At 39.3% G+C, this 22,723-nt stretch overlaps 1 protein-coding gene across 4 annotated transcripts in view; it reads left to right on the top strand.

Annotated features, from left to right (window-relative positions):
• The first annotated feature begins 5,490 nt into the window (after window positions 1–5,490).
• tpk1 (thiamin pyrophosphokinase 1) overlaps window positions 5,491–22,723 on the top strand; it is a 57,252-nt gene continuing 40,019 nt past the window's right edge. For 2 of the 4 annotated variants that reach the window (XM_020606470.1, XM_020606469.1), the window contains exons 1-3: window positions 7,165–7,241; window positions 8,853–8,950; window positions 14,001–14,075. In XM_020606470.1, coding sequence (XP_020462126.1) covers window positions 7,219–7,241; window positions 8,853–8,950; window positions 14,001–14,075 — 196 coding nt within the window. In that variant the 5' untranslated portion in view covers window positions 7,165–7,218. The other 2 variants (XM_020606471.1, XM_020606472.1) reach the window with 2 other exon arrangements.

Below are 22,723 nucleotides of genomic sequence, written 5' to 3'. Positions count from 1 at the left end.
GCTTATATTGTCAGTCTGAATATGATGTACAGTAAAGAAGAGTGTGATCAGTCATGAACATGACAGATGTCTAGATGTTTGTGTGGTTAGGTTATGGGATTTAATGTAGGGTAATTAAGATATAAACAGTGATCAGTGTGAAAAAGTAGTGACACTTTTTAGTTATAACTCTAATATCAACAGAGCTTCAGCATTTATATAATGAAACAAGTGATTAACAATTAGTTTCAGTGAAAGATGACAGCACATTTTCTGAACAGTCATGCACAGCATTATGGGAAACAGACAGTGTGATGCCACTGTGGCCTAAACATATAGTAGGTTCTTTATGGCATTTTAGGGAAATTGATGTTGAATGTGATCTATTTTTATTTATGAATTTAGTCTTTATTCAGTCCAGTGCTGTCATCCTGACAAAGGGGACTAAAATGGTTGGTTCTGTCCATTCAGCTGACCTGCCTCTGCTTTCAGCTAATTGTCACCAACCTGAGGAGCCGTCCTCTGAGCAGCACTAGTATCGATACCATGCAGGACTCCATCCTGAGCCTGTACCTCCGGCTGTCGTGGCCTGTGAGCTGCTTCCCACGGGGCCCAGGGGGGGCCCTGCCAAGTGTGGCTCCAGCCACAGTGTCATGTGAGCTGTGCCCAGCGGCGCCCTGACAGGTCAGGCTCTGGGCACCACGTCCTGTGAGCTGCACATCGCAGCGCCATGCGGGACCCTGCTGGGCCAAGCTCCAGCCTTCGCATCCTGTCCCACAACACAAGGTCTGGTATGACTCCTCATGAACTATGAGTTTTTTCTTCTTCTTGAGATTTTTATTGTGAGTTGGCATGTCAGCTTGAAGGTGCATACTGCCGCCTGCTGGACTGGAGTGTGGAACAACCATAGATCCAAAGGAAAGGAAAAGAAATATGTGCTTGTAACTACATTGACAATTCAATCCTATCCATGACACTTATATCTGTTAAATAACTAATAACAATGTTATATGCTTTCTTACAATTGCTACCTAAAAAGCTCTCAACAGACATGCTATTAATCTTTATTTTTTCCCACTGAAGCTATCATTCAAGCACGTTGCTCATTATAAACCTTGCATAAGAACAGAATATGCTCTGCTGTCTCAGCCCGGCTATAAAGCACACAGTGAACTGTAGGGTGTTTACTCAAATGGGTTATTATAATTTATCATGGATTTCTTTTGTTTAGGTGGTACTGGAAATTTATCATGACTGATAACATTTCTATTTGATAGCGCGGGATAAATTGTAGTCATAATGTGACACCACAATGATTTGTTTGATTTTTCTTTAGAAATCTTTGCCATCAATGTTAAATCAATTTAAGTGAGGTTTTCAGGAGAGTTACTAATTTAGCTAAGAGGAAATGACTGTAACAACCACTGTCTGATAACCTTAAGCTAAGCCTTCACAGCTTGTCTGCAGACAGGGTCTCTTGGATCTTTGTTCAAAATTACCTCTTATTTGTCTGGGGTAACAGGGTTACTAACATGATTTAACAGAGGCAGCAGCTGCAGTTTAATGATTATCTTCAGTCTCAGTCTCAGGCTCCGTAGTCTCAGTTTGGGAGGCAGACACCCTCTCTGCCTATAAGATTAGACTTAAGACTTTCCTTTTTGATAGGGCTTACAGTTGGGGCTGTCTCAGGAGCCTTCCCTTAGTTATGCTGCTATAGGCCTAGCCTGCTGGGGGGCCCCATGATGCTCTGAGTTTCTCTCCTTTCCTTTCCATTCCTCTCCTCCCCTGCAAAACAACGGTTACCTGACCATATCAAAAAAAAAGGGGGCACCATGGTGGTGCGGTGGTTAGTGCTGTTGCCTCACAGCAAGCAGGTTCTGGTTTCGAGCCCTGGCCAACCTGGGGCCTTTCTGTGCAGAGTTTGCATGTTCTCCCCATGCTTGCGTGGTGCTCTGGCTTCCTCCCACAGTCCACAGACCTGCAGCATAGGTTGATTGGTGTCTCTAAATTGCCCGTAGGAGTGGTTGTTCGTCTGTGTGTTGGCCCTATGATGGGCCGGCGACCTCTCCAAGGTGTACCCTGCCTTTCGCCCGCAGCTGGCTGGGATTGGCTCCAGCCCCCCGTGACCCCATTTGGGATTAAGCGGTTTGGAAAATGGATGGATGGATGTGTGGGTCTGAATGTGTGTGTGCTTGCACTGACACACTGGGAAGTCAATGAGTTCTAAAAGGTTAAATGTTCCTCAGTCCCTTGTTTAATGTTAGGGCATGTGGTAAACCTCCTTTTTGCCATAAAAACTTATTATATATAACTATAACTATAACCTTGTCCCTTTCTTTACTACCACCAGTAACCTACTTGTTAGGCTCATCCATGACTCTCATTCTAATAGTAAAGTAAAAATCATACTGTATTTGGGAATTACAGACTGAGAAAGTGAGGAGAATAGAGCTGGATCCATATGCACTTTATGTAAGAAGATGACATTATAATAAAAAGAAGTATAAAGAGTGATACTGGAAAAAGTAAATATGAGAAAGAGTGACGGACAAGAAACGGTGAGCTTGTTAGGTAGAGGCAATGAGAAAGAAAGAGAGATCTGATCAAACATTCAGGTGGTGTGTTCTTGTTAAAAAAAAGAAATCCTTGTCAACGAGGAATGCAGTCAGCCTAGAATTTATTCATAGATGCATTTATAATGCATGCCCACAGAATGAATGGCTTCCCATGCATCTGGGCATAGCATGTGTGTGTAACCCATACATGTCTGTGCATTCTGTCTGGGAGACAGGACAAGTGCTGACTGATGAGAGAATATTTGTTTTAACGAGACTCCAGGGTGAATTTACATTCAGGGTGATTTGGTTTCTCACTTTACACTACTTCTACCACGGTCTGAGGCTACTGGAAGCATACAGCATCAGTCTACAGCTTGTGTGTGTGTGTGTGCGTGTGTGTGCTCAGGATGTCTGCTTACCTATGTGTTTGTGCAGCATGTATGATTTTTTTATCGTATGTCATTGGTGAACCTGTGTGTGACTGTATGTGTTTGTTGTTTGCATATATACATGTGAAAGTGAAATGAATGAGTGTGTGTTGGCCATAAACTATTGATTTTGCTATTGCCACTTGACATTTTCTTATACTTGTCCTAAATATCATATGGATTATTCTATGAGTGAATTAGTTGATTAATTTATTAAATTATTACTCACTTACTGTGTGAATGATTAGTAACAGTCCTGTGTTTTTGCTATTATTAAAAATAAATAAACCAAGTGAAAATGAATCACTTAGTTTAAGTCATAGCTGCAGCTTTGGTTAATATTTGACCTCAGTACTTATAGATACTAAGGACAAAAATTTTGTCCAAACATTGCATAATTTCAATTTGCTGTCGGGTGAAGAGAACAAACAACAACAATAAAAACAAAGATGATCAGTTTCACCACACAGCAAAGCCCTGACAAATAGCAGACACAGTCCAGACAACCCTAAAAACAGATGAGGGGGCCCCTCAGCAGGTTAACACCACTGCAGACCTGCAACATTTTAAAAGTTCATTTCAGTTGGTAGAAGTTGTGAGAAGAATTTGGAAGGCTTACACCCAATGAAATAAAGAAGGATTTATTCTTTTAGCCCTTGTAGCAGGAACCCTAAAATAATGGCCAGATGGGAGTAACTCAAACTCTGGATGAGCCAAAATAGCTTCAAGTCTTCCTACAAACATGCTTTTTGAAGATGTCAGAAGGCTGGACTTGGCTCACCCCATACATTTTCCTTGACACCTTGACAAAATTATTGGGTCTATTTTTGCAGGATAAGCTGAAACATCCATATCACACCACAGTACAAAAACACAAAACAGAGTCAGTATTAAAGCAAACGCTTCATGGATCCACAAATACTGAAAGACTTATTTTTTTTATTTGAAAGAACTGTGCTTTCCTATAAACCAGATCAACATCTATTTATCTATCCATTATCTATACCGCTTTTCCTGAAGAAGGTTGCGGGCGAGAAGTGGGGTACACCCTGGACAGGTTGCCAGTCTATTACAGGGCTGACACGTAGAGACAGACAACCACACACACCCACATTCACTTCTAGGGGCAATTTAGAAATGCCAGTCAACCGAAGCTGCATGTCTGTGAAAGCCAGAGTACTTTGAGAGAACCCATGCAGGCAAGGGATAACTTGGGGCTCAAACCCGGAACCTTCTTGCTGTGAGGCAACAGTGCTAAGCACTGCTCTGCCATATCAACATGTTCCAATTTCAGTTTGCTGTCAATGACTGGCTCAAGATTTTTATAACTGTCCACGAGGGTGAATTCAGAGCCTTGTGTAACTGTTAATGTAGGACAAGGGAAGGGTTTACTAAAACCATCAATCATGTGTTTTATTTTACTAACATTAAAACGGAGGAAGCACTGTTGGTACCATGATACAAAATCTTTAACTATAGCACCACAGCCCTGTTCCTGCTGCACATTTTTGTACATGATCCAACAGCCATAAGTGTACAAAATTTAAAATAGAGGGGATAAACAACAACCTTATGGAGAACCAGCAAAAGAGTGTCTCACCTTAGGATGAGACCCTTTACTTTTACATACTGCTTCATACTGGTTAAAAAGTCCACTATAGCCAATTCAAAGAAACATAAGCGTCTCTGCAGGAATATATGAAAGCATGACAGCACAGGAAGATCATGGGTCATTCACCTTGCTATACTGTACTTTCTTTAAGCAAGCCACTGCTTGTGGCTGATATCTCTGCAGAGGGGGGTCAGTGAAGTGTCTAATTGCCTAACTATTAATGCTCCATTAAACTAAATTAGAATTAAACATAAAAATAGTCTCCTTCAATAAAAGTCCCAAGATATATGGGTCAGTGGTGTTAATACACACCTGTTTAGGGGATCTTGACATTTTAAAGATTTTAAAGTTCATTTATACTTGCCAAACACAACCTCATTAGGCCAGTCAGACCTGTTTTACAAGATTAATTTTACTGCCAATATTGGAAGAATTAAGTTGCTTTCTTGATTTGATACTAAATTGGACATTGATTCAGTATCTATGGGCATTTAATGGGTTACACCGAAGAGTGAAAGCAATGATCTGAGTCAGTCTCTTACTAGGATCAGTTCCAGTGAATGAAATGAAAACTATTTTTCAACTAGACAGCACTCAGAGAGTGCAAACCTCCGCCAAGGAGCTCAGTTTCCCCATAAAGCCCTTCCACATAAAAAAGTATTCTTATGATAGTTTGATCCTTATATGATTCCTTGACTATGAAAACCTACCTATAGCATTAGGAATCACATTCGTATCAGTCATGTTCTGTGCCACTTCCTGGTTTTTGTGCAGATAATCTTGCCCTGTCTACCCTGTGGTGACTGTGCTGATTGCAGCTGATCTGCCACACCTGGTTAATCAGTTTCACCTGTGGCTTCTTGTGCTGTCTATTTAACCTGCCCTGCTCTTTCCTCTAGTTGTCTGATTGTTATTTGTTGTACCATAGAATTTTCCCAGCCAACTCTGTTCCAAAATTATATTGTCTGTTTACCGGACCTGGTTTTTCTGCTTTGTTGCCTCTGCTGTTTCTGAACTGCTGTGAGTTGCTGTGTTTTGACTTTTGGGGTGTTCTTGACTGAGTTCTTTGGAAGTTGTCTGTTTGTGCTTCTGCTCTCCCTGTGATAGTTTTTCTGCGGATTTAGCTCAGTTGTTTTTCATTGCCTTCTGTAGCCAGCCAAAAAGAACTGTTTTTTGTTTTTAGCACATGAAGTTCTTGTTTTTCGCCTATCAGTGTGGATCCTGAAGGTCTAGCTATCTTCCTCTAGTTTGTCTTAGTCCTCCATGTGTAGTAGATGCTGCCATCTCCTGCCACACTCTCTGTTAAGAAGACAACCTGTGTCAAAGCCACTCCTTGCCACCTCAGTTACAAGAATATTTACTGTGTATGTTCAGTTTCTGTTTTGCACAGACTGTCCACGCATGGTGCTTACCTCACGTTGCTGTATTACAAAGAACTACGTTACAGTCCGCTGTCCTTGGGTTTTTCCACCTGAACCTAGTGCCTTCCACCTGTAAAACACATCCACCATCTACTGCATCAGTTTCAGCTGCAATTTAGTCTTGGTTGCAAGTGAAGCCTATAAACTTTAACATTCTGGACCAACCAAGAAACAAAGGCCAGTAAAAACATTCCCTGAGAAGTTATCATAAACCAAATGTGTTGTTTTCAACCTCCAGAACATTGACATGGCTTAGGGGAAGGTTGTCTAGAACTACTCCCCCACCCCCCTCCTTTTTTGGGTCTTCAGTGGTCTTCACGGGCAGCTGAAGAATGCCCATGGTGACACTTCTGTAAGGTCATTAGCCATTGTCACTGCCTGAAATGCACATTTAGAAACTTTTTTTTTGCAGTCCACATTGAGGCTAAGAGGCAAAATAAAGTAAACAATGTTTCCATAATGTTGAAAATAAAGTCAAACTTCCATATTTTGACTTTATTTTCAAAATGGCATTTTAACTCTATACTAAGAATTGTCTTATTTTCAGCAGGCAAAAAAAAATTTTCTTATTGTATCATTTGTCATATAGCACCTATATGAATATGGCAGAAGGCCACATTAAAGAAAAAGTGTAGGATTCTGTTTTTGAAGGTCAAATTTTGGCTTTAGTCTCAAAATGGTGTTCAACATTTTTCTTGATATTTAGATTTTATTCTAAAAAAAAACATTGAATTTCCTCCTGGTTTTCACATTACAAAGCCGTACAAGTACATATTTCCTGTAATTGGTCTTTACTTTGAGTGTAAACTGCTATTTTCAACCCGCAGTTTCAACTCTGCTTAGTGGCATACTGTAAATCACAAACACACATACAGTACACAAATTAAGTGTTGCACTATTTAGACTTGACTGAGGATTTACAAATGAAATACCTGAAAATAAAAAATAGAAAAATGTAAATGTTACAGAAGTTTTCAGACATGTGAAGAAATAGTATTGCACAAGGATTTTTTCTTATATTTTTTTCTCTAATAGATATTTTTAGTGAGGGAAAAAAATTAAACACACGAGTAATACCATGCAAGTTTGAGTTATGTACACCCCAAAACAATTCCACGTTCCGCCTCTAGATGTCCCCCTAACAAACTACTGCCACTCTTCGAGCCCGATTGGTAGCTCCTCTGAGATTCATGGACGCTCTTTGACTGTTTACAACATCAATGTCGGAAATTGGCTCTATTTTGTAAGTTTTTATGGGCTATTTAGCACAGACAGCCTTAAAACGTGAACTCGGTTGGTCGGTGTCAAGACACTCCATTAACGCGTGTTTTCATCAGAATAATACGGTTTAATCTGTGGATACCGTGAAGCGGCGTGGTTCGTTGCTCCACACTGTTTTTCCGCAAACTGGTACAGAGCTTAGTGGGAGTGGTTTAGGTGTTGTTAAAAAGGTTCTCTCCTGATGAGGATGTATCAGTCCCCTGGCCAAGGTCAGTATTGTCTTATATGTGTCCCGAAAAAGTCAGGTACTGTTAATGGAGAGATGTTATTGCCATAGCAGTGGGGTAAAATCACATGCCGATCTTTAGAGAAGTCCCTGTGGAGAAACACCCATTTTTGCGTGGTTGATGTGGGTTGTTTTCGTTGCATGAAAACAAAGTGGAAATAATTAACCAGATATGATTTAATTGTGTTCGTCGGTTTTACTCTGAGTGCTTTGTCCTGTTAAAATGAAAAGTGTGGGCAGATGTGTGCAGGCTGGGAAGGTTTTGACATGAGATCTGGCAACAGCGCTATTTATACCCGTGACATGCAATAGACTGTGGCTACAAACTTCCCCTTCTTTCTTTATGGCAGGTTGCTCTGCTTCATCAGCTGGGTTGTACATTTGTGAGTCAGTTGTCATACATGCACAGAAGGCTTTTTAAAAACTAAAATATGTCTGGTGAAGACAAATTTTCAGAAGTTTTTAGTTAAATTTACTTACAACATATGTAAGGATAACTTTGTTTCTATATGAAAAAAGTTGTTTAGAGATTGTATTAGATATGAATTATGTAGCAAACTGGAATTTCAAGTGGACAGTTCAGCTTAATTTGTAGACTGAACAAAGTTACTGTGCGCACCTTTAATTTCAACTGTAACATCTGACACTGCTTCAAGCATGTCAAAAGGACTCTCACACTGTTAGTAACACTTTAGTTATCCATAAAGTGTAACAAAGATCTCATCTTCATGCGTTAAGGAATTGTATGAATCACCACATTTAGTCAATGAGGTATTTTCTTTTGTTATGCCTCTGTGCCGGCGATAGCCAAGTCCGGAGGTATTTTGCTTTCCAGTTGACTGTTCATCTGTGCTTCTGTCTTTCTATCTGGCCGATCCTTGTGAATGCTAAATGTTGTGTATGCCTTGAAGGAATTTGAGAGAAGGTTGAAGTAATTAGATTTTGGTGGTCAAGGTCACAGCTATAGAAAAATCTTTGCAATATATGTTTACAAGTATGCTGTCATATTTTTGTAACAAATTTTGCAGCATTACAGTTTTTCCTCTTCAGCACAAGATTGATTCAGCTGATCAATGAATGAAAATCAGTCAATTATTTAGACATCTGATAAATAATTGAATGTTCTTCAGTTATTTTTTGTTTGTAGTTGTCTTGAGTTATTCAGTGATCACTGTTGGTGTTACTTATTATGCATGTTAGTGTTGTGTTCAGGCTGCTTGTTTCGGGGGAAATTATTAGCCAGAGAATGGCTGGTGATAAACTGGGATTAGAGATTAAATGAAATAACTTCCTGTAGACAGAAAATGGACAAAAACAAGAAAAGTAACAACAGTGTGTGTCTTTCAGTTCTCAGTTCTTGATAAATCAGCTGATTGAAAGCAGGCTCCTGTGGATCCCAGCCATGGATGAAGAGTTCACGCCTTTGGAGTGCCTGCTGCCCTCAGGTACTGCCTTTCAAACACACATTCCCTTGGTGCAAACAGTCAATCAAATACGCAGGTCTATGCACAGGCATATATGGTATGTTTACAGACAAGCTACAGTCGCACACCTATCAGGACTGAAACACAGACGATCTGTGTGTATCTGATCAAAACACACACTTATTCACATCACTGTCACACTTGTCTTCCTCTTTCTGCTTCTCCTACTCACTCTGACACAAATAGTCTTGAGGGAATAAGAACTCAAAAACAAGTCACAGGCACTTTCATGACAGTGTGTTGTCATGAATGTGTGTATGCACTTCCTTGTGTCTCTGCTGTTAGGCTGCGTACATAATGAATCTTAGCTGAAAGATGGTTTGTTTAGTTTGTTGTGTTAGCCCTTTGAGAAAAATATTACTGCTTTTTTAGCCCAGTGAGTTTGAACTCCGGTGTTTTTCCTGTGTTATGTTGGAACAAGATGAATTTATATAATGACAAGCATTTTATTCAGGAGCTACATTATTCATTTTTAGGCCACAGTACACTCATTCTCCCCTTTTCAAAGGCATGTAGGAACTTTGCAAAAATTTTTACCCAATGATGATTGTACATAAATACACATATTTTCTGATGATGTATAAAATCAGCTCCATCTCTCCAGATGATCAGCTCTGACTGCCCTACAGGCCTGAGGAGGAGGCTGGTTACAGCTGCCTTTAACCACTTCTCTAAGGTCAAGGTTTATGTGAGCTCCCTGGTGGTGTGTGTATGAGTGTGGAGGAAGGAGCGCTGATATGAGCCTAAAGACAGGTTTACCCAGAGCTATAAAGGTCAGTGGGATTGTAGAGCAGTGTGCCCTGGAGAGCAGACAGCTGGCACATGTAGTTTCCTCTACAAAAATAAACATTATGGTCCCCGATAGCTCAGCTGTCTCACAGCTTTAACCTACTCGCATTCCTTTTTTGATTCTTTGGCTTGCTTGCAGCATTCACAGATGAGGTGAGTTCAGTAAGCATATTGTGTGCAGCTTACTGACAAGATGCAAGCTAGTTTTAGTTTGGTGGTACCACTTTATTTCTACCCACCACTGTTTGGATAGCTGAAGCAGGGTTTCCCCTACCATAGAAAGGCTTAGGCACAGCATCTAAGGGTTTTTGCGGCACGCCTAAATCAAATGAATGTACAAAGGGGCCATATCAGATTAAATGTAAACACAACAATGAGTTATATACACTGTAAAATAAGAGTTGACTTTATCTCAAAATGAAGAGTAAACTGGCAACAGGAATAACTTGTCAGTCAACAACCAGTGTTTGGGTAAATGTTTGTGTGATTGGCAACATCGCCAAGCTAATCAAACAGCTGATTTCTCTGTCCCAGAAACTCAGGATGGTCGTTACAGCTATGGATAAGGTTAACCTGCACAAAGAATGCATGAGGTAGGCTAGAATTTTGATGAGTAATTTGTGTGAATGTTAACAATCGAGAGAGCAGAATGCCAAGTTTACAGGTAACGAAATTGCTAATGTAGCACTGAAGTAGTGAATTAGCAAAGTTATGTTAGTTAAGGAAACAAGTTAGTTAATGTTATAAATATAAAAAACAAAAAGCCCTGAATTTGAATCTGAAAGCCCATACTGAAGAATCTTGTATCGGGCTGTATTTGTAGTTACATGAACTATCCTGCCTCAGCCTCTTGTTGTTTACAGAGTGGAATGTGAAAATAAATACACCAACAATAAATAACATGGGCCAAGAAATGCAAGGTGCAAAGTGGAGAACAGTTTTTTTTCTTGTAGGTGATAAAGTGATTTATTATTGTCAATCACTTTATTGCCACTGCAAATATATTGCAACGAAAACACAATCACTTAGCACCTTGTATATTATTCATAATATGGGCAATAAATAAAATATCAATGTACAATATACAAGAATAATTAAAATTGTGTATCATATATTTACAGTAGAACACCATGGCTGCAGAAAGTATCCAGACCCCTTCACTGTTGCACACTTTGCTTTGCAGGTTTAGTTTTAATTGGATAAAATTGCCACCTTTGCCCTTCAGTGTACACTCAGTAACCCATAATGGTTTCAGAAATTGTTGCAAATATTAAAATTCAAAAACTGATATCCCATTTCTAAAAGTATTCAGACACCCTTTTAACAGCAATTACAGTGTCAAATTTTCATGAATAAGCCTCTACAAGCTACGCACACATGGATTTGGACAGTTTATGCCATTCTTCTTGGCAGATCTTCTCATGCTCCATCAGACTGGATGGAAGTGTTTTTCACTTTGTCATTGTGGATTATTGAATTAGATCGATGGGCAAAAATGGCAGCTTTTTATTCATTTACAATTAAATCTGCAAAAAGTGAAGGGGTCTGAACACTTTCTGAAGCCAGCTGCAATATGCTGCATTGATCTTTTCCCTCTGTGTCTCTCTCTGTATATCTCCACTGATTATTGATGAAGGTTTAAAACCACTATAACCATCTCACTAGACTACAAAGGCTACTGTAATTGTGTTTTTCTCTGTGTACATATGTTTGTGTGTACTTGACATCCTTGTGTGTGATTTGCACTGAAGAGGAGCACACCGAACTGCTGCTGACTTTCTATGCTTTTACAGCTTGGAAATCAATAGCATACAAAGGCCAACATCAGTCAAGAGACACTCACTTCCTATAAAAAGCTATCAGCAGTTTTGAAGCACCCACTGAAACAAATGTTTACCTGAACATGTTTGCTAAGTATTGAAGGCTACACTCTTGAGTTTGCTCTCTGTACAAATCCAAGATTTATTCTGCAGATTTCACAGGCGCAAATAAACCCCAAATGGCCACAGAACAAATCCACACACACCTATCTTCCTGATGATATCATTTTGTTGATAAATCTGTCACTTGCTATCAAAGGTAAAGGATGTGTTTGAGATTCCCTGATTTATACACTTTAGAAAAAAATTTCCCAACTGTGGTGTAGTGAAACATTTTTCTTCCATTAGACAAGTTTAGACTATGTTTCTTTGGTTTTACACTCTGAGGAGAATTTCAAAACAGCCCCTGGATGTCTGCATTTTAAAATCCCTAGTGTGATTTCAACATGTTAATTATGAATTCCTGTTCCTATTCCCATGTGCTGTGTGCTTGAAGTGTTTGTGTTTGTGTGTGTGTGTGTGGTATTTATGCTGTCTGACACTTTTAAAAGCATCCCAAGGTGACATTTCTTTGAACACAGTGCACGGAGGGCTGCAAACCTCCTTGTGTGCAGGGAGGTAGGCTACGTGTTTGTGTAACAAAGGGTTATCTGAGAAGTCACGGCTGGTTGAGTTTCTTTTGTTCTCTGTACACCTCCAGCCAATTAAGAGACATGACTGACAAATCTACTCCTCCTCTTTCTCCTCCTCAACTACCCCTCTGTGTATCTTCCTTTCTTTTCCTGCACTTTTGTCTCCTTTAACTTCTCTTCCTTTTACCATACTCGGCTGGGGTTGATATTGGAAATGACCTTCCAGTGATGTGAACTTTTTAGCAACATCAAGCCTGTTGCTGTAACAAAGTTAAAACTCCAAAGGACTTTTTTTTCTCCCCCCTGCTCACTTCCTCTACCAAACCAAAATGCACTTTTTACACTTGAAGGTTTAAATCCAGAAAGGTTGCTTTTTCTTCAGGGCACAAGGCGATGCACATTTTGCAGTGAAACGTTCATGAAACCTGAGGTTTTCTTCACTGTTTGTCTGTCAGCAAAAGTGTACTGGGTTTATTAGATTTGGTGCTGGCCCAAAACTGGGATTCAATTGGGATGAATTAACATAAATACAGTTTAGGAGAGGGAGAAGTGAGCACTGTTATCAGAGTGCGTGCTTCTTGTATATGGCATTTTGGCTTTGCTACAAAAGGCAACAACTTTAAAAATGAATGTGAAATCATTCATAAGAACGGACGTGCAAAGGAAATATAAATGATCAGGCAATGGGAGAGGGAAAGCTGTGCCTTAGTCTTTGGTCCATTACGTTTCCTTTGGCAGCTCGTGTTTTACTTTGACAGTGAATGCAGACTCCTTTTATTTATTTTTTCATCTCCTGTAGATAGAAAAATGACAATTCCAAAGTATTAGTTGGTGGATTTGCATTAGCAGCAGAGCAAAAGAAAGATGGATGGGAGACTGAGAGAGGAAATATTAAATGAAATGTTGCACCCTGGGAATGCGACTTTGACACGGAGGCATGGAGGTACACGGAGATGAAAGAGAGAAACAGTTTGACAGGTTATTTTCATGAGGGCTGTTCTGAAAGGGCTTTTCTCTGTTATGTAGTTACAGATGGTGTGTCACTAAGTTCAGCTTATTCAGATGAGCATTGATGAAATGCGAGGTTAAGTGCATAGATTTTCTTTTTATGAATAATAAAGACTTTGATATTGTTGTGACCCCACATTCAGGAGCATAAAGGTACTGTAGGGACATTGTTGCATAATTTGGATACATATTATTTGTAATTTAGTTAGGCTTTGTTATCTTTTTTTATTTTTATTTAGCACAATGAGTACCTCAACAGGCCCATGTCTGTATTTAAAGGACATTGCTGTGAACATGCAAGTAATATGTTCTGTCTTTTCTATTTGGTTTTTATGCTCAGTTGTCTGTGGCCTCACCAGAGTTTGTTATGGCCTGTACCATCCATGGGCAAAGCCAGGGGTTGGCCAGGGGTGGCACCGCTCACCAACCGAATCTGATTGGCCACCCCTGCCAGAGTCACAATGTGATACCTGTCAATATTAATGAATACAAAATGAAAAACAGTGGGGACACGACCACTGTGCAACAGCGATGGCCCCGGCTAGGGCTTAATAAGGAGTGCAGCCAAAGTTAGCCAAAAGAAAGCACCGTCTCATTTTTACACAAAAAAACTATTTGATTCTTAATGACGTGTGGTTTTATTATATCATAGGGGTTTTATCGACGTTTTTACATGCATTTCAAAAGTGCCACCCCGTCCGAAATTTTCTAGATCCATCCCGCTACCACTGTGATTCATCATTTATGTTTTTCCTTATTCAGGCACACAGAGGATCTGTCTAATCATTCTGAACCAGCCTCTGGACAAGGACTACCTACATATCCTCTGGAGTAAAGGTAAATATTTCACAGATTACAAATAAGCACAGACTACTTGCATCCCATCTGCATTGGTCTGCACTGAGCATGTATCCCCCTGTTATGTTTTTGTTATACTCTGCTCTCTAGGTTGTACTGTGCAAAGTCTTAATTGCTGCCATGTCAATGAAAATGGCCCCTCCCTGCCCTCTGCCTACATTTCTTGTGAGAGCTGTTTTAATGAAGTTAAAAATGACATTTTTTGCGGATAATAATTTTCATTTCTACCAGGGTGACTTTTTATTAATTTTTTTTGTGACTTCTATGTCTGCATGACCTGAACAATTATTATGTTCAAGACAAAAATGATTTTAAATAGTAGGAACTTTATTTTGCATTCACAAGAGAATTTATGGCACAGTTGTCAACAGCTGAACGTGTGTAACAAAATGACACTGCAGTAAACTATAAAATCATAGTTGCGTATAAACTAATCAAAATAAAATGAGCCTTGGTCAGTATCTATGGTGAAGTTAACTTTGATTTAAATACTTTTAGATGATCAAATGAACCCTGTATTTGACCTCATAAGGACTGCAGTGATTTCATCTATTATTTTCACAGACCATTAGTTTTAATAATACTACGTTCTTAACTGTAGACTTTAAATCCTATTGAAAGCAGTCCTGTAACAATTGTAACAAAATCTGCACATCCATTTAGATTTATTCACGTGTGTATACATTCACTATGTATAACTGGTTAGTAAATTATATGAACACAGACAGAAGCAGTGCATTAAGTTCATTCAGCTGGAGCATGACATGGTGGATATAAACAAATCCACTGGACCCAAGACCACTGCATTCAGTATGTGGGTGTTTCAGGCTTAACAAATCTACCATCAGATCTGTGTATATCAGTGATGCCTTTTTGTAGTCTTTTATCAGTGATGGGATATTGTCTGGCTAGTCCTGCACATAGGAAATACTGTACAGTCCTGCACTATGATAAACGATTTTTTCATTGAGGCACAGCACTTATAATGGACACAGTCTTCTGGAAAAAAGGTCAGAAAATTTCAAGCAGGACAGGGGCTGTGCATTCAGACAACTCAAACATGCACAAAAGGCTCATTGTTAAAAGAGGATGAATACTGTTTGAAGCAAAGTAGAACTCCAGACTCCCTGAGCTGTCCCTTATTAGATGCACTGATGCATAGCAGTTTGCTGTGATGTATTAAATATGCAAAGTTGACTGAACCTTTAAACTAGTCATCATCTTCTCAAGCTGTATCCTACAACTTCATTTTTATATTTAAATCTGGTGAGCTGTTCAGAAACGGCATAACAACAAAAATAACCTGAACCAAACCATGGAAAGTGGCGTGGATCAGTGGTTCTCAATAGTTTTGAAGCTGGGCCAAGAAACAACGTACAAAAGCTGTTGGAATTTGTGTAATATAACTTATGCAGTCAGCGAAAGAGGTTAGATGAGTTAAAAAGTAACTTTGAAGGCAAACTTGTCATTAATTCCACATCACAATGAATTTTAATGAGCACAACTTTGATATTCTTATCAACTTGGCAAAACCCAAGAGGCATCTGAGCTCTTTTTATTGCACAGCAGTTGCATGGTTAGATAGACACAACTCTCTTGGTTTCTGCCGTTTCACTAAAAGACCTTTTAGAAAATGTTTGATATACAAAGTAATTTCCTCACCTTTTACACGACAGGTTGCTAGCTGTACAAAGATAAATAATGTTTGGGTAGTCTTAAGTGGAAGAATAAAAATATATAATTTAAAGAAGAAAAAAAAACACCTGCTAAAAGGATTTGGAAACATTTTAAATGTGACAAAGGGATTTGCAGTTGTTACATAACTTTAATGCATTTGAACACCAAGACAACTTTTCATTATTAAGCTTAAAGAGCCCATGGCATGCTCATTTCCAGCCATTTAATAGTTCATCTTGGGTACCTCTAGATTAGCTTTGACGCAACTGAGAGACCCCATATTTTAACTGGCATAATGCAGACATAGTAACTTTTCTAGCTTGGTAGTGAAATTAATTCCAACAGATATCGTAGCACTGACAGTGACATCATGGATTGCTAATCTGTTTGCTAACCAGCAACACATCACATGCGGCGGACACACTGGCCTCAAGCAGTCAAAACAAACAGGTGCTCCAGGGGAATCCAGCGTTGGTGAGCTGATTATTTACCACCCCGGGGGACTTCACAGGCCGGCTGCTTGTAGGTTAGACCTGGTCAGGTAAAACAGCGAGTCCCTGTACATGAACATTCCCGGACATGCAGTAACCTCAGGCCCTGTATTTTTCTCCACATCCTTTGGCCACAGTGCAGCAGCAGGAGGGAAAATGTATTCACAAAATGACATGCAGTTGAAAAATTCTGCTTTTACAATGGCACCAGTGGATGTCAGGCAAGCTCACATGAATGCGCAACTGCCTGTAGATAATGACCATTCAAGGAAATCCTTAAACAATCATGCAATACTCAATTTTATTAGATAAAAGTCTTGCTAGTGAGGTTTTGAGACTTGTATAAACCGAGTTGCTTCTGTATAGAAATACTAGAACATAGATACACCTTGTTTTTTTGAGCATTAGGTCACATCTAAGATGTGACCTAATTTACTTTTGTAACATTGTAAATAAGTCAAAGAAACAGGGAAAAGCATGCCATGTGCTCTTTAAGGCACCAAGCCAGTAGTTAATGGTCAGCCCCCTTTGGGGCATTGGTGAGCACTTGTTGCCTTCATCTTTGCTGTGTGTCACACATCGCTGGCACTAGTCAGACCCTGTCGGTGGCTTTTCGGCCTATTCAACATGTTGAATCGGTGATGGTGGACCTCGCCAGCAAGAGAGACCACTCAGATTGGTTGTTCAGCTTATCAAATCAATGCATGAGAAGAGAATGGTTCAGGGAAGCCCATTGAGCCTGTTGTTCTAATATCCATAATTTCATCAATTTAGTGCAGTTTCTCCTTGTTTTTTGTCTCCACAACCTCCTTTCTTCTCCCACAACCAAAAGACCAATGGCAGAGAATGGCACTGTCATTTGCAATTTCTTATCAGACATAATATCGATTAAACAAGAGCTGCTTTGTTTACAGCTTGTTTCTGCAGTCTAGCTCTTCTTCTTTTCCTTTCTGAATGGCAAATACAGATACCGCCACCTGCTGGTAGAGTTATTTCTCTCATACAGGCGCAGAACGTCTGTGCTAGTTGGCTGTTGTCTGTGGTGTGTTCACGTGTCACCTTTTTTCAACCCAACAGTCTGCCTACACTACTGCTAGCTCGTTCATGTCAGCTTGGTGTGTCTCTGCCCTAATTTGTGTTTTTTTCTCTACCACCATGCAGAGATATTAGACTTGTAATAGGTTCTTCACACCCTGTTGATTGTAATTGACCCTTGACAGATTGCAAATTAATATTTTTGGTTTAATATCCTTATTTTTAAATTCTAACTGTTACAGCTCACCAAAGTTTAACTGATGTGGTTATAATCCAGGGAATAACTTGCACATACATACAGTACATTGAGAGCTTTTGCATATTGTTTTTTTTTTATATTAAGTTAGAATTAAGTATTTTCCATTATATAGGAATAGGACTCATAGGGCAGATCATCAGACCATTTGTGCCATTTGGCAGCCACTTTAAGATAGATGGAAGTATCAGATGTACTCTGACAACAATATGGAGCTTGATAGTCTGATATAGGAGATTTGATCATTGGCTTAGTTTTATTACAAAATTTTGCAGAGATTTTTGGGTGGTTTCTGAAGTGCCACAAGCAATGCTATGAAATAGGCATGCTTTTTTTGATCAGTTTTGCTTTTGGCAGCAGTGCTCATGGGACTTGAAGTTTTGACAGGATGATGACTGTGTGTGAATGGCAGATCTCAGATTTCTCAGTTTGATGGTAAACATGCTTGTAGCAAGTTTATTATTCCTCATTTGATTATGCCATGTATTTTTATTGTTTATGGGATAAGCAGATGTCTGTGCGTATTTTGAGTGTGTGTGCCGTCTCCAGATGGTTGTTCACCTGGAGGCATCGTAGCCAGGTCTCCGCCCTTATATTTGCACTCTCATGCACACAGCGCTCTCATGTCCTCTGATGTGGTGCCCTTGAGCCCCCCTCATCACCTGTGGGAGAGGAAGAGCAGCAGGGAGCACAGGAGCAATGGAGGCTAGAAGTGATCAAAGGGAAGTTCATTTACAGGTGCAGAGTATGATGTTGTGAAGTGAGATCAAGTTGCTTATCTCGAACCCTCTCACCCATCTAGTACATCAGTCACCCACTTGCTCATCTACTCAGTCACCCTCTCACTGGTTCACTCAATCAATCCCTCATTTACTTACTTATAAATCCTTCATTTACTCACATTGCAACAACACAAACAAGCATTTCACTAAAGCAATCAGTGAAGATGACTCACTAAATGACACAAAAAGCAGGCATGTGTTTACTACAAGTACCTTGTTTCATCATTTGTTGATGTGGAGTCGCTTGCCGAAGTTGAATTCACCCATCAGCCGGTCGAGTATCAGCCTTGCAATCAAGGCCAGTCGAGTGATGTGGCTGCAGTGTGGTGGCATACACATACACGCATGTGGAGAATCTGAAGAGAGAAGCTGTTAGTGAGAACCGATCGATAGAAATCTAAGGAAAGCTAAAAGCAAATTCCAGCAAGACTGTCAAGAGAGAATTAGCAGAAGAGCTGGTGAAAGTGTGCCACCTAGAATAACAAGGAGAAGGCTACAGTGGAAGAGTAACAGAGAGGAACTAGACGGGAAGAAAATGAAATGTTTGTGCAGGAAATCAATCAAATTTGAGGCAAGGTGTAGAGACCAGGTTGGGTCTGGTGACAGGGTGACAGATAGAGGGTGAGAGGTGGACTGATAGATGAAGAGAGGACATCAAGGCACCATAACACAGATAATAATCTTTTCACTGCTCTCTGTGACCATTTGCCCTCTCCTGTACTGCAGTAAAGCCCCAACCTGACAGGTATTAATCCTCAGCACCCACCTCATCAGTACCTTCTGTAGAATATCCCCCACAGCAGTGTGTGTGAGTGGTTCAGGATGAACGTGTACATGTACCTCTTCTGCATCATACTCAACAGTGACTAGGTCTGGGTATCCTTCCAAAATTTTTGATACCGATACCTTGACTTTAATGCCGGTTCCTAAACAATACTTTTTTCGATACCAATTTATAAAAATAGTTTTGACAAAATTGCACATTTTGGTACAGATCATTAGTTTTACTTATAAATGGCATTTTTGTGCACTCAGAGCAGTTAAGCAAACCTAATTACCACAACCTTAACATCAATAAATAAGAATGTAGAAATGCATTTTTCGATACTCAGTGGTATTGAATTCGATTGATACGATGAAAGTATTGAAGTTCGATACCCAGTCCTAACAGTGACATAGATGAATAAAAAGTGCTGAAATGAGCGTTCGGACTGTGTGTGGAAGTGTATTTTCTCCTGCTTACAGTATGTATCTATCATCCAGTAGAGTGGCAGTAGGAGTATGTTCTGAGGTCTGCAGAGTAGGGTTATACAGTAGCTAGTTTTGTCTGTCTGCTTCTACTGTGCCCACTCAGTTGCCATTATATCACTGTCTATGTATGTGATTTTCTGTTGAGCATGATTGTTAAACTCAAATGCAATGAGGACAAGGACAAGATGAAGGGGTTGGTAAAAGGCTGTTGCTTTAAAGCCAAAAATTCATTGTTTCCAAAGGGAGAATGATAGGTGTGTCTTTACTGCCTGTGGAAGGAGTGCGGACATAGAGATGATCTTTCTCAAGTTCAGTTTGCCCACTTTTGCTATCTACTGTGATGAAGACAAATAGGGAGTTCAGAGATGTGGAAATACAGATGCTCCCAAAGGCATTTGTAAAGCTTTCTTACTGGGAAATGTGTAATCATTTTTTGTTTGTTTGAACTTTCTATTAAAGCTGTTGCATTTTTACTCTTTATACAACAAAATTTGTTAGAGTAAATACATGAGGGTAACGAATATGAATCTGTGGAAATGCATATGGGTTAAAAGCTTATAGACAATTCAGTGGGTGCTGAAAAGGCAGCACACGTCTGTTTCTTTAGAGGACTGAAGAAAATGAATATTGTGAATATTATGCATTCATTTTGCTCCCCCTTCCCACAAACCACAATGTCTTGATAAAAACTATTATTTAAACAGTTGTATGTGGAGATTATGCTTCACTAAATGTGCCAGAGGAAAAAGACCTGAAGCATAAAAATGCACAGTAGGTCCAGGGATGCGTTGGTGCTGATTGAGACTTTTGACAGAATGGAGCTGTCAGTATTGTTGCTTTCGTCAACGAAAATTATGACTAAATAGCATCGTCAACGAACTTTTATCATGTGACGAAAACGAGACGCAACGAAAATGCTGGTCGTGTGACGATGACTATAATTAAATGTATTATGCAATACTGTTAATGAAAAAACGAGACTAAATGTGGTTTACAATGCTAAAATGTTTTCATTTTCGTTGGCCAAAATGAGACGAAACGAAATGTTATAACGTTATTTCGTCTTGTTTAGTCATGTTATTATTATTATTATTTTGCAGTATTTCTGTTTCCTGTGTCGCGCAGACGCAGGCGACGTCCCTTCCTTAAACCCCACCCGTGGCATTATTTAGAAGACGACAACAAACAAAGTTAAGTCTGACACAAAGAAAGGGACTGATGGCTGGTCAGCTGGGGTTCGTCATTGGGAGAAAAAGAAGAAACGACATTTGGAAAAACTTTCATTACATAGAAGTGGAAAAGAAAACAATGTGTTGTGGAAAAAGATGGGGAGAAATGTGGCCACAAAATCCCATATAATGTGTATTGGATGTATTGAGTCTATAAGGTAACAATAATATAATAAGATAACCTTGTTTGAAATGGGTTTGGCTAAAAGAAACTTTTGGTTTCGTCTATACTACTAGGTACTTATACTATATTGACTGGGTTAAATAGAATTCTATTACTAAAAAGAGACTAAAATACAATTTTCATTGACTGAAAGAGTATGAACGTGACTAAAACTAATAAAAACTAAAATGACAGCTTCACACAAAGACTAGACTAAAATTAAAACAGGCACCAAAAGCAACTGTATCTGTCAGACGTGTAAAACACATGAAAAATTGCATCTAAAACATGTTCAGTGTGAATTGACTTTTACAATGAAGAAACTTTTGAATAAATCTGACCTTGTTTATGTACATTTTTGAGTCTAAATGATTTGTGTAAAGAACAGCAACCTTGAAATGAAAGGGGAAGCACACTCACGAGTATTTGATTAGCGGACAGCGTGAACAGTAAGGCTACAAAACCTAAAAAGTATTGGTGCAAATTCAAAGACAGCAGCCTTAACACGCTTAACAAACAGGGACACAGTAGGGACAAGAGAAATGGGGGAAAATTTGGTTTCATGAAAATCAATACAAACTGCATTGGGTAAAAACTTTAAAAATGTCTGGTATTTTTAGAGGAAATACATTAAGCGTGTCTGTTAAACCTTGTGTGTTTCTCTCGCTGTGCATGACAGACACGGAAGGTAAACATAACTTTGGTTTGTTTAAGAAAACCTCATAGGGCAACCTAAATTCTGAAGTCGACGTGAAATGTAATCAATTAGCTAGTCTCCATCTCCTTTGGCCTTTGCCGTGTGCCACTGTACAGGTTTTATAAAATTGACTTGACATACTTGTGGGGCCTTATTATTTCAGATGAGTCATGACAAAAGATAAAAAAATGTTAAAACAGATTTTAATTTAGAAAACTTTAAAAGTCATAACTTTATTTATTGCTTTTTATACAGTACTGGAGGGGGCCTTGTGCTTATAAAAGTAAAAGCTGGCAAGGACAAGTGTCCGGTGATGAGGATTTGTGGCTGACTGGAAGCCCATTTATTCAAGCGTGAATGCAACCTTCAGTTGTGGGATGGATGTATGACAAACATATGGTCAGAAAAAGCACATATTGATAAATGATTCAATGGTAAGTGGATCATTTTGAAGCATTGCTGTGATGTTTGTACTTGAGCTACACTTTAGACAGTAACATCAAACCAATTAGATTTACTGTAGCTGTGTGGTTTTGTGTTTCAGTGTCATCTGTGCTGACAGACAAATGATTGACAGACAATTAACTGTTCTAGAACTCTTAAGTCTGAAAATTATTCTGTGTGTGTGTGTGTGTGTGTGTGTCTATGTCTTCACACGCCATACATAGACAGATAATTACTGATAGCTCTACAGTCTGTCACCATCAGGGTTAAAAAAGAGTGCGTGTTTTCTGAGAAGTTTCCATTTGAAAACTTTCTCAGCCTTTGCACTCCATCTGAGATAATGAGTCATTTACATTCCAATCATTTTTTGATGTGAAACATCGACAGCAGGAGGTGGGGGGTTATGAATAAAAACACTACCTTGAGTACAAGTGTGTGATTTACATCAATGCACATGCACTGGAAGGTTCTCTCTCGAAGTGCTGAAGGCAAGGATACTTGGGTTGTGATACTGTAGACCCTTCCCCCTTTTTGTGGAGGAATAATTGAATAATTTCTCTCCATTTAACTTTAATCATGTGTAGTTTGTGGGTGAATGTAAA

The sequence above is a fragment of the Monopterus albus genome, unplaced genomic scaffold (genome assembly GCF_001952655.1).
Source record: "Monopterus albus unplaced genomic scaffold, M_albus_1.0 scaffold78.1, whole genome shotgun sequence".
Taxonomy (NCBI): Eukaryota; Metazoa; Chordata; class Actinopteri; order Synbranchiformes; family Synbranchidae; genus Monopterus; species Monopterus albus.
The sequence above is the reverse complement of the archived record's forward strand: the minus strand, read 5'-3'. Positions and strand labels throughout refer to the sequence as shown.